Source organism: Diadema setosum, chromosome 12, assembly GCF_964275005.1.
Source record: "Diadema setosum chromosome 12, eeDiaSeto1, whole genome shotgun sequence".
Lineage (NCBI taxonomy): Eukaryota > Metazoa > Echinodermata > Echinoidea > Diadematoida > Diadematidae > Diadema > Diadema setosum.
In genome coordinates, this window is record NC_092696.1 from 1451676 (window position 1) to 1465396 (window position 13721).

The window sequence follows — 13721 nt, forward strand, 5'->3', positions numbered from 1 at the left end:
ATTAATGAAATAACGATTAAAATGTTGTGCTATTCAGGCTATCTTCAGGATTTTCTAATACTTTACCATCATGTTGAAACACCCTCTGTTGAACCCTCGATTTACGTACTTGTAATACATCATTAATCAACTTACAGGTCTTAGATATATCACCTTTTAAATTCTGAAATTTACAAAAATAATACTTTCGTTTGGCAGCTTTAACAGCATTGGTATATACATTACGAGATTTAAGGTAACATTCTTTTCGGTATTGGGAAGGGTTCTTAATAAATTTCTTGTACAACCTACCCCTTTTTTTAAACACTGTTTCTTCAGTTCATACGAATACCAAGGTTTATTAATTTGTTTTTTCTTAACACACTTCAGTTGAAAACACATATCAAATGCATTACAATAAAACTCTATAAAGTCTGTATTTAAATATTGTGGATCCCTACTGTCATTTTCTTTAAACATAACATTATATTCTTCTAATTGCTGCATACAATTACACATATTAACATCAATAACTTCATGCTGCATCTGCTGTTTATCACTACCACCATCATCAGAAACACCATTATTAAGTGCATAAAAAATAGGTAAATGATTCAGATATATCTGTCACCATTATCCCAGAAAAAGCACTTACATTATCATCATAATTTGAATAAATATTATCAGTCAAAGTCATTTACTTATCCGTTATTCTTGTCGGTTTGTTTATCATAGGCAAGAATGAATGAGCATAAAATGTTTTTAAAAATTAATGTGAATAAGAACTAACATCAAGTTTCATCAGATCTATATTAAAATCTTCAAGCAATATACATTCCTTATGCTCTGAATTAACAACAGATAATATCTCTTTCAAATGATTAAGATAACCTTTTACAGATTTACAGGGTGGTCTGTAACACACACCGATAATTACATTTTTATAAGATTTATGTATTTCAATAAACAGAGTTTCACATTCATCATTGAATATACTAATATCTGGTCTCATAACATATTTCACATCTTTTTTAATGGCAAGAGCTATTCCTCCTCCCTTCTTATCTATTCTTTCTTTACTGACAATATCATATCCACAAAAAGAATAACATTTTGCATTGTTAGAATCGAACCAAGTTTCTGTCAATGCAATAACATTAAAAGAACACTCAAGATAATCCAATAACAGTGCAATATCTTCATAATGCTTCGGTAAACTCCTACAATTAATATGAAAAACAGAAAATGATTTTTTTTATATATTTACTGTTTTAAAATGCACTAAAATCAGCTTGGGTAAAATATTTTGAAGTATCATCATCAATATCGTCCTTTAAAAATCCTTAATATCATTATCAACACACAAAAAAATCTGAATGCTGAGAATGCATTGTTTCAAAATTAAAAAAAATATATTTATTGCGTTATAAAAATCAGTATCAGAGGAGTGCATATTAAAAGGCAATTCCTTACCAATGCATGCATGACAATACCAGGATGACCTTTCACTTTCACCAAGTTTTTCAAAGTCATCGAGTGAAAAATCAGGAATACATTCTACATGCACCAAATGGGAACATAAACTACAAAGCAGTGACTTCTTCAGAGTGAACAGGCTGTGAACATGTAACACACAGACATGAATTAAACATACTACAAACGGGAAATGTCTTAATAGAAAATGAATAAATAAATACAGTGTCAAAAATATAATTTAAAAGGCATACACTATGCAAATACAATCATACACAGTTTATGCACAATCACAAAAACAAAACTTCATTTGTATTAGGGGGAAAAAGCAATAAAAAAAAAATAAGAGTTTATGTAAAAATATCCATACTGCAGGGAGTAATTATTTTTCAGATTAACAGAACATTAATTATACACTGATCTCAATATCTGTACAGTTGTACACGACAGCTCACAGGCTTCTTTAATAGGTGTTTGCCCGAAGTGATCAATTTTGTGATCATCTTTCCACCTGAGGCTTGGATTGAGGCAATGATTTTGCCATCCTGAGTACATGCTACTTTGACTTTTGGGTTTTTGTAGGTTTTTGTGTAGAGTTCTGCATTGTGGGGTGTCAGATTCTCTTGAATTGTGATCCCGGAGTTCTTGAGGTTTTTTTTTTTTTTTTTTTTTTTTTTACGTGCTTTGATGAGTTTAGATCGCTTCCTGTAGGAGTAGAGCAGAACTTTGCGATGATGGATCGGTGGTGTTTATCATCCCTTGAGCGCTTTCCGGTTCAATGTGAGCGATCGATGTCATTTCGCATTATGGGGACGCCAAGTTTACACAATAAACTTACTCATCTTCCGGCACAAGACTATAATATCACAATGTTACCCAGTTGACAAGAGCCACCCAACCACATTCGTCTCATATACCACACTCGAAAACTGAATCGCATCGCCATTCGTTCTTTCCGATAGCAGTAAGGAGCTGGAATTCCCTGTCCTTGAACATTGCTGCAGCGCCATCTGTGGGAGCATTCCGTAACCGGCTAACGGTTCATCACAGTGGCTAGTCTGTCTTTGTTCTCCATAATGTGTGCTTGTAAATATCTTTAAATAAACAGTATTATAATGTAAATAAAACAGTCTGCAAGAATCTTCATCTTATGGTAAGGTGCAGACTGAACCAAGAGAAGAAGAAGGAGAAGACATGATTAAAGTTTGTCAGTAAATTGTTTGCAATGGCTTGATCTTGTGTCTTAGGATTGGGATCTAAACACATGTACATTGTACATAGATGATGATGATGAAAACAAATACATTTTTATCGGACAACATCCATAGCAGCCCGCAGGCTGAATTGCAGATATTTTACGTGAGTGAGTGTGAGAACATTGGAGTATAATATAGAAAAAAAAGATGCATTAAAAAAGAAAAAAACAAAAAAAAAATATCAGGGTTAAATATTGCACAATGAAAGCAAAGATCATAAATAATGGCCATGTCATGTACCTCCACATGAGTATCTATTCCAAAGTATAAACTTGATAACAAAAACATACAACAGCTCAAACAAATCAAATTAAACTTACTCCAATACTGAAATCAGATGCTTAACACATTTTGCTCGTTGTACATAATGCACGTAAAATGACCTTGAAAACTACAGAGCCAAGTGTGAGAAGAGAGAGTGTGTGGAGAGAGAGAGAGGGAGATAGAGAGAGGGAGAAAGGGAGAGAGAGAAAGGAAAAGAGAGAGAGAGAGACGGGGAGAGAGAAAGGTAGGTAGAAATGATTCAAAACTTAATTGAGACCTGAAATAAATTTCCGAATTACATATCGTTAATTATTACGCTGAGAATAATACATTAAAATAGAACACTAATTCGTTAACACTATAATTCAAATTACAATAACATTAATAAGAGGAATATATATGCAACCATTTATCATGAAATGTCGTTAGAAATATGAATAAAATTTGTGACTAATGAAGAATAAACATCCATCCCGCGTTTATAAATCAGATTATACTTTATTAAAAATACATCACAGTACCACATCGTCGCTGGGGCGACCAGACCTTGTATCTCAAATTTTGGTATAAATGACTTTCTCAGACTATTGGTCAGACAATTAGTCAAGCGACGTCCCGTTCAAGTTTCAGCTGCCCCAACCCCAAAATAAGGTCACCATGGCATGCCAAAGGAAAAAACAAAACAAAAAAAAAATCCCACTGTATGTGGGTGCCTCGGCCACCATGACCCCTTTCCCAAACATTTGACATTGCAAATACAAAATTAATAGTACGTAATCTGATCCTGCCATCCCAATGACGACATACTGATTAATACATAATTCATTTTGAAAATGATTTCATTGGTGATTGTGATTTTTAGAATGCTTGATAATAATTCTAGAGACTTACAAAAAAAAAAAAGATTAGAGCCTCTTCAACTCACGCGAAATCAAATTCATATCACATTTTAGTCATTTTATATAATGCACGTAATGCCCGTCTAGGTTGTAGAACATAGTATGCAACTGGAGAAAAGAGAGAGAGAGAGAGAGAGAGAGAGAGAGATATAAAAAGAAAGTGAGGGGGTGAGTGAGGGGGGGGGAGGGGGGAGAGAGAAAGGTTTAGAAAAGTTGCAAAAAGGAGATGTATTCAGGATATACAAAAACATATTACGAACTGAAACAAACAAGCTTCAGCTTAATTTTAAATTCAAGGTAAAACATCATCAGAAATTATCACACTGTCTGGTATACAATAACCGAAAGATATATTTTACATAATATAATGATATTTTGTCTTCACATTGTGTTATATTGAAAATTTTATCACATTATGGTAATTGTAAAATAAAAATCATACGAAATTCTTTTAGTATTCAACCTTACCAACATGCAACTTATCAATCTGAAAACATATTCAAATGTCTCTGAATTATATACCTTTGGTGTGAGTTATAATGTGAACACAGAACAATAATAAAATTACCTGTACAATACAAGTACCACTTGAAAAACTTTAAACAACCAGAATCTCAAGCTGAGTTTTGAATATTTGTTAAATAAGTCATTTACACTGCTCCTGTAACATTCAGTCGTGCACTTGATCTCCCTGAGTTTGTTGCTATGACTAACGGCTCTGTAGCTGCTCTGTGTTGGCAGGAACCAGTCTGGAAACCTCGCATTGAGTGAGGCAGCGAACATCAGACACAACTGATCTCTTCTATCACAGAGTGAAGTGATGTTGCGCATCACACAGACCTCCTTAAATGATTAGTACCTATTACCCAAGATTTACGGAGCGCTCTTTTTTAAACCATTTCGATGGCGTTACTTTGTTTATTAGTATTGTTTTAGATGAATACCACACTTGTACGCAATACTCTAGGACTGGTCTGATGTAGCTAGTGAAGATGGTTAGTAGGTCTTCAGATGGCGCCCTGTATCGTTTCATGACGTGGAGTACGTAGAGCTTCCTTGCAGCTCGCTTGACAATGTCGTTGACATGCAAATCCTAACGAAGATTGCTTTTAATAGGAAACCCAAGGAGCTTGACCTTGTTTCTTATTTTCTTTTAATACATTATCGTTCAGCTTAAGCTTGAGGGGAGGGAGTGGTGCTTTGGTGAACGACACGCATCACTTTACATTTCGAAGGGTTGAGTTTCATCTCCGCTTTGGCACACCACCTACTGAGTTCCGTGAGTATGTCCGGGACTTTTTTTTTTTGACGGCACAGATTGGGGACCCTAACCCTAACCCTAACCCTAACCCTAACCCTAACCCTAACCCTAACCCTAACCCTAATCCTAACCATAACACTAACCCTCAAACCCTAACCCTAACCATAACCCTAAACCCTAACCCTAACCCAACGTGTTTCCCATAGGTTTAATACCCGCCATGCCCCAATCATTCTGTGCCGTCTAAAAAAAAAAAAAAAAAAAAAAAAAAAAAACGCGTCCGGGTCTACCCTTGCAGAATTGATTTTCCTATTCAGAGCAATGGTCATGTCATCTACGTATTTCCAGCGCTCTACTAGAGGTGTCTCCTGGAGTGCATCGTTGATCATTGCGAGGAATACATGTATAAGACATGTTTCAGGCTTCCATCTTTGTCTTGGTTAATGTTGGTTTCTTCGATAATAACCTATTATGAAGAGCTTGCTTCCAAAAGCGCTAAATCCATTGAAAATGATAGATTTATATCTTTGGAAGCAAGCTCTTCATTTGTTAAGCTATTCATTCTTGCCATTTTAATATGATCATAATGTTATCACTTTTTTCTATTAATATTTTGATTCGTCCCCATCTGCAGATTCAAGATCTGCACTTGATTTTTGATGACAGCATTCAGGACGATTCCCACTATCAATTCTCAATGGGAGAGGACTTGGCCAAATGGGTGTTTGCTATGCCACGTCTTTCGAGTTTCAGTCTGAATTGTCCCTACCTGCCCGATACTTTCCTCTCAACAGCCGTCACCTCAGCATCATTCTGTCAGGTTTGTAATATTCTACTGTGCATATGTAATGTGTCATTTGCTGTTGGAAGCGTAGTATGCTTCCAACATGTAGACTACCAAGTGTGGATAAGGACTTTTGAAGCCCTTATCCTCGCTCGGTAGTTTATATTGTAATTCATAAATCATTTTAAACGTTACGTTGATTATATCTAATGACTTAAACTGTCCATTTTATGCAGTTTACACTATTGCCTAATTTGATTCCATTTGATTTTGATCATGTTTTTTCTTATTTCTTTCGCATGTTTTTTTTTTTTTAAGATGCCGTTTTGTGTGTTTGTAGAGCTGCATTTTCCGAAGTTTCTATTGTCTACATATAGCCACAATCAAGCGTGAAACACCAAAATGCATCTTCTTTGGAATGATTTCCATCGTCATATTTTGGTACAACTCATTATAGGCGGAAAAGACTTTTGAATTGGAAATGTCTTGTGGCCATTGAGTAGGCCTACCTCCATTTCACAAAGTCTTGTGACTCTTATAGCAGAAACCCTCTGGAGTTACTAAAGTGATTGTCCGTTACTAATGTGACAATGCTGGTAATGATATAACACCCAAACGTGTGCCAGTTAACACTTGTTTTGTTCTAGGGATTGTCATTTGTAATGAGAAAAAAAACAAACAGTGTTCTACAGACTTACCACACATACACTGCTTCCTCTTCAGTAGCTTATGATAATAAAATACATTTATGACGCGCTGTAGCTATCATGACTGATACTCTCGGCTCATGAGAGCCTGTAAGATTCAACACGTGTTGGGTACACATGAGCAGCTAATTAATAGTACAACCCTTCAAATCCAATCCATGTCAAATATTACATAAAATGAACAAAAACTACTATTGCCATTGCTTTCAAATTTCCGTATTTGAAGAAAAGGGATTACGTCTTCCGAAATACTAAGAGCAGACAGTCAGCATTGCTGAGCAAAACAATTCACTTTTCTTCTTGTTTTTCATGTGCGAGTCATACGATATAGTAATCATAATTAATGTAAGGTATTTCAGCTTATCTCTACTCTAAAATGGATACAGAAACATGAGCATACAGTGAAATAGGCTGGTATACATCGAATGACGTCATTTCCCACCAGAGCTACTCATTATTCCTAGGTTTTTGACCTTCATTTGTCTTGTTCGTGGCTTGAAGGTCAAATTATCAGGGCCATTTTAAATGGATGCAAGCCTACCATAGTTTGAACAACTGAGATTCACAATAGGTTATTAGGGGGACAAAAATGTTAGATTTTAAGGTTTCAGTTTCTCGAATGAAAAATCACCGCCAAAGAAAAAAAAAGAAGAAAACAAAACAAAAAACCTACAACAACAACAACAACAACAACAACAAAACGATAAAGTGTCGAGCCCTGTAGTATGTATAATTATGTGACCCGCTACAACAAAAGGAATCCTAAAATCGCTGACGGGTGAGACAAGAAAATGGAGTTTGAAGGCAGATCATCAAAATCCGTCAAAACGCTCGGATTTCTGTGTTTGACCTAATTTTTTAGTCTATTATATGTTCTATCATCTATCTATCTATCGAAATCTCGAAGCTAAATGATCAATGGAAAGACAAGAAAATAGCGTGTTTTTTTTTTTCTGGGCCATGGTTTTCCGTTTTTCAACGGAACAGAAACGTGTCCGAAGATTTGGATTTTATAGCGCTGCAGCTTGACTCCGCCCCTAGCAACGAGGAAGTGACCTCATTGGTCAGTGTGGCATCTTGGTTACTGATTGGTCGTGCGTCGGCAACTTGAAAACTTTAAACAGCCAATCTAAAGCTGAGTTAAGAATCATTGTCAAATCAGTCATTGCATTGTATAGTTAGCGTTTACTCCTGCACTTGCTATGTCTTAGGGTTTTGTAGCTGCTCTGGTTCGGTTGAAACCAGTCTGGAAATCTTGCATAGAGTGAGTCACCGAATTTCCGACGGTCTACTAGAGGTGTCTACTGGAGTACATCGTCGATCATTGCGAAAAATACATGTATAAGACATGTTTCAGGCTTCCACCTTTGTCTTGGTTAATGTTGGTTTCTTTGATATTATGAAGAGCTTGCTTCCAAAAGGCGCTAAATCCATTGAAAAATGATAGATTTATCTCTTTTGAAGCAAGCTCTTCATTATTAAGTTATTCATTCTTGCCATTTTGACATGATTATATTATATCGCTTTTTTTTCTATTGAATCATCCCCCTATGCAGATTCAAGATCTGCACTTGATATTTGGCAGAATTCAAGACGATTCACAGTATCAGTCCTCGATTGGAGATGACTTGGCCAAATGGGTGTTTGCTATGCCACGTCTTTCGAGTTTCAGTCTGAAATGTCCCTACCTGCCCGATACTTTCCTTTCAACAGCCGTCACCTCTGCATCATCATGCCAGGTATGTAATCTTTTACTGTGCATTATGTAATGTGTCATTTGCTGTTGGAAGTGTGGTAGGCTTCAAACATGTAGATTACAACGGTAACTGAGGGAGTGAAACTTAACTCAACTTAATTTGTGGACAGCCTAACTTGATAACCATTTGAGGCATGCTAATGAAACTTTACATGATATGTGTATGAGTGGACGAAGTTTTGCCTGTCAACTTTTGCTCATGGTTAAAGGTCAAAGGTCAGGGTCAAAGTCTTAGAAATAAACTTTTCTCCAGTATCTATACAACGCTTGAATGTATTTTCTTAGACTTACTGTTTACATGTATTACCAGGGACCATGATGTTAAAGGTGGAAATTCAAGTGAAAATATATATATTTTTTCTCCATACTTAAGAAATGGCTCATGAAACCTAGTATATATATGCAAATAGACCAATTCGGGTTCGTTGAGGGCAGCAGACAAGTTGCGGTTACAGGGTGCAGCCATTAAGTCTAGCTGCGGTGTCCTACCCCCCATCCGCCCACCCCCAGGGCAGCAGACACAGCTGAGCAGATAACACTGCACACGCGCGCTGCATTGCGACTATTCGTGCGCGTGCATCGGGGGGGGGGGGCAGGCGTGAACACCGCAATAATGGCGCTGCCCATGCTGATAGAGGGCCACAATACACAAAACGCCACTTAGAACCGGTCTACTGCCTGTCAATGATTTTCTGGGGAATTTTGATGTCATGGAGTCAAAAGTCAGGTATCTAAGATTAAAATGCTGAACATACTCCCAACAAGATGATTTCAAAACAAATTTAGCCATCCAATTAAATTGTAATGTCAGTTCAATGTACTGAGTGGCCGGCATTTATACAAGCTTGTTTTTTTTTTTTTTTTTCAAAGTAGGTCCTTCTTTTCCATTAACGCAATTATTTTAAATAGTTATTAGTTTCATTTATAGTATGCATTTTTTGTAATACATTGAACGTTTTTAATTTGTTTAACAACAAACATATTTTTTAAATAAAATTTCATTTCATTGAAAAAAAAAATGAAACAAAAATGGGACCTAGGTCAAGGACAGTAAACTCTCAAAACATTCATGACAGTCTTGTCATGTCCTTTCATTTCATTTTTTTTTCTTTTTGCTTGTCAATTACCGTCTAAAATTGCCAAGATGTTATCTAAACCTATTCGTAGAACCATGTGATATGGCGGAGGCATACCAGTCGCCATAGCGCCTTTTCTAGTTTTTTTCCTTTGTTTTCATTACTTTTTTTTTTTACTTTTACAGATCAGCGAACTTTCCTTGGAATCTTTCGAACAGTACTCCAACTTAGTCTCAGAGTCAGGAGCAGCACACTTGGCTGAAATTCTGTGTCGTCTGCCCAATCTTACACGTGCCAATCTTAACCGGGTTAAACTGCCAAGGACATTCTTCACGACAATTTCCTCACAGGCTTCTCGCTGTAAAGTAAGAATCAGTTATAGAAATTTGCTCATCATTTGTTCAAGATGAGGAAGGGGGGGGGAGGGGAGGGGAGGGGAGGGGAGTTTATAACCACCTTATTAAAAGGGTGATATTCCAATTTAATGCAGAAAGTAAAGCCGTTGCAAGGGCAATGATGTTTTCAGATAATATTTTGTTTTGCACAAGGATAAGATTATCATTTATCACACAAGGAAATTCAAAATAAAAACATCATAATTATTTGAAGCATCACCATTATAAATCATGTTAATGTTTATCATTTCCCACCCGACAATAATAAAATTCAGATGACAAGCCCTAAACTATAGAGGTTAACTTCGACGTGCGTCAACACTACGAGGTTAAATACCTGCCCCTTTGAGTGCGCTGATTTTTGTGTCCACACCTTGCTTAACTACGAGTGGGGACCCCCGGGGCTCGTGGTTAGAGCGCTAACCGTAAGATTTCTCGTGGCTCTTAACATCGAGCTAACCTCGAGGTTAGCTAACTACGAGTGCGTCTTCACGGTCCCTAACTACAAGCTTAACATCGAGGTTTCCTATCCTCGAGGTTAAGGATTGTCGTCTGAACGTAACCAATGTAGCCGTACATTGTACCAGGACTTTTGACAGGAAAACTTTTAAAATGACAAATGATATTTTCTGCAGTGGAGGTGGTTGCGCCATTCCTTATTAACAAGGAAACCCAACCAGTATGATACAAGCTATGTTGCTATGAATCCATTTCTTTCAGGGAAATAAGAATTGGTAAATAGTGATAACGATGTGTCCTTTTGATTATCTTCATCATGTTACAGGTGGAGTCCATCACCATCAATGACAAGCCATTAAGATCTTTCCTGAGTGATAATCAAGGAGGCATACAGGTATAATATTTTGGTATTACTTTTTTCTTTTTCTCACTCTATTGTTTTCTCAATTACGAGATTATTAATAATCATATATGTGATATTCATGAAGTGTAGTTATTGGTGGCCTAGCATTACCTTAGTGGGACATCTGGGTGGAAGCAGAGAAAAAGTCACAAGAAGAACAGCGAAGAGATTTACTATAGGAAGTTCTTTCAAGAGTTTGACGTCTTATCTTAATCCAGTTCAATCTTATTCAGCAGTACGTAATGGTGAACAATGAGGAGAAACAAGAGGGAGGTAGAATTAATCTGCTGCGAAGAATGTAGAATCAAGTTAAAGGACATCAGCAATTTGTTTTACACCATGATCTCATACGATAGGGTCTTTTAGTAGTATCACATGTTGATACATAGATATTTTATTCCGAGGTAATGTCGGTAATTTTAGCGACAAAAAACAAAAACAAACGAACAACAACAACAAACAAACCAAAACAAAACAAACAAAAACCACCTGAACTTAAAGAAATGCTTTGAATTCCAACATGATAAGTAATTTGATATGAAGTGAAATAAAAAAAATCCACATTAGGGGTTTGGGTGTGAAAAATGTCTCAAAAGTAGGCCTAATGCTTGATGATTTGTTTTTAACCACTCATCTCTGTTTTCGGGTAAGACCTAGGCATTGCAGGCTATCGGGAAGTATTGATACCAATGCGCCTTCCATGTCGTCGCGCAAACAATTCACCCTTCGCGAGCTTGCGGCGTACGTTGCTGCCTGGACATGGTGAAGAAAGATGAAGTTAGTCATCTAATGTCTGAGGTGCTGTCAGATTCCCGCAAACGAGGATACTAACTTTAATATTAGAATTTGTAGGCAGCATACGTCGTCAAGGATCAATTGTTTCCAGCGACATGTATGCAACATCGCATATTCGAGTAAAATGCAGTGCGTAAGTGCGCTGGCGATAAACTTGTTCGGATGTTTCCGCAATACTTTCTATTGAATGAACACCAATGACAAGGATGAAGGCCCGTTTACACCGAGCACGGTACTGGCGACGGGCCGGGTTTTTGCAATGGTGTACCAAAAAAGGAACTATGTCTGTTTCTGTTCTCCGTGCCGGATTTGGTACCGGGTCTATATAAAAAATAAAACCTTATCGACCCGGTTCGAGCCATGGAGACCCGCACTGACCCTCATCGTAACCCGTGTCAATTCCTGATGGGGCTACGATACGGCGGTGAAAATTCTTTGGTCATGTTCAAAATTTTCTCACGGATTTCAATGCAGCATTGATATCCGAATTGATCCGGTTCGAACCGCATTGACTGGCATCGACCCACTGCAACCCGCAGCGTAAAACCGCATGGACCCTTGCCGTATATCGCATTGCCTTGATGCAACGGATGACAATGTTTACATCCGGGTCGGTCGTTACGGGTTGAAGCGGGTTGACACCCTGGTCAATAGGGGTCGAAAAGGATTCAGTAAAGGCTTTAAAGCGGATTTTTATACGGTTCGATATTGGTCTCTATGGCTCGAACCGGGTCGATACGATTTTAATCCCTTATGGACCTGGTTCAAAATCCGGCCATGTGTGACTGTAGCATAAATTACCCTCCATTCCGGGACTAATCCAGCTCATTTTACTCGGATCAAATCCATTCTGTGACCCGGCCATGTGTGACTCTAGCATAAGGGTTCGTTAACCGCGCGTTGTATACCTTTATGCAACGGCCCGGCTTAAAACCCACATAATGTGGCTGATTAGAATTTGCTTTAACGAAAAAAAAAAAGAAGAGAAAAATGTGTCATTTAGGTTGATCGAAAAATGTTCTATGTTTCCCTTTAATTGAAGACTAATCCTTTCTCTTCCTAATGTCAAAATTTTGCGGCTCATAACGAAACTGAAATAGAGGTATTAAAAGTTTTATTGGACCATTATTTTCCTTTTTTGGACAGGCTGCAGCTTTTAGTGGGAAATTGATACTTCTGCACAGTTCGCCTATGTGACTCTGTATCACAATCCTCTTTTCTTCCTTTTCTATGTAAACTTTCCTTTCTAACGCTTTCTTATGTAATAAAGGGAGTGTCTAGTACTGGTTGAGGTGGGGGTTCAGGTTTATTGCATTCCTATAGTGAGATAAGGAGAAAAATCTTATGAAATATGAAACAGCATTTAATTTTAAGAAGGCTTCAATGTTTGTTGATGAAAATTGGTTTCAAATGGCTGAGATATCCAAAAAAAAGTGATATTGATAAAAGGCGCAGGCCACGCATTTAATTAGAATCTCTTTGTTTCACCTTGTTTTTTGATATCTCAGCCATTTCAAAACCCATTTTCATCAAATAAACTTTTGATACCCTTTAGAAGTACATGCTCTTTGACATCTCATAGAGTGGTTTCCGAATATTTCGCAAAACGTTAAAGCTAGATCCTCACCTCAACCAGAACTGTACACGCCCTTTAAGGGGTTGAGGTGGTTCAACTTTGGCAAGGTATATATAATTTTAAAGCTTATTTCTGACTCTGTTATTGTAAAGATGGGGAAATTCGATTGTGGCCTACTTTTGTAAGATTTCGAACTGGCAGTCTTTCATTTGGATTAGACGAACATTAACCAGTCCTCTACTACCCGTCATTCTATTCAATCTCCTCTCACTCTCCAACAGACACCCAATGATGACAGCAGCTCAAAAGACGAGAGCAGCCAAGAATCAGACCAAGGTTCTGGGCAAGAAAAGTTACCAGCTCCGGACGAATGTGAAACAAACAGCTAAATGGAAGTATGTGACTATTCGAGGAGTTGGTTTCTTGAAAGGACCAGGACAGCAAAGGAAGAAGGACATGCAAGAGGAAGAAGGGAACAAGCAAGAGAACGATATCAAGGCAGGAGAGGGGAAGAAACCAAGCCTAAACGTCATAAGAAGAAGAGACAAAAGCTCTTTGGAGAATCTTCTTCTTACTTGTGGTCTTTCTAATAATTATGTCGTCTCATGTCCTCTGCGGTCAGCCAGGACCTGGCAGCA

General features: G+C 37.4%; 1 protein-coding gene across 1 annotated transcript in view; it reads left to right on the forward strand.

The window, feature by feature from the left end:
* LOC140235653 (uncharacterized) overlaps window positions 1–13472 on the forward strand; it is a 70234-nt gene extending 56762 nt beyond the window's left edge. The window contains 4 exon segments of the mRNA XM_072315662.1: window positions 8180–8362; window positions 9641–9820; window positions 10635–10703; window positions 13365–13472. Coding sequence (XP_072171763.1) covers window positions 8180–8362; window positions 9641–9820; window positions 10635–10703; window positions 13365–13472 — 540 coding nt within the window.
* The last annotated feature ends 249 nt before the right edge of the window (window positions 13473–13721 follow it).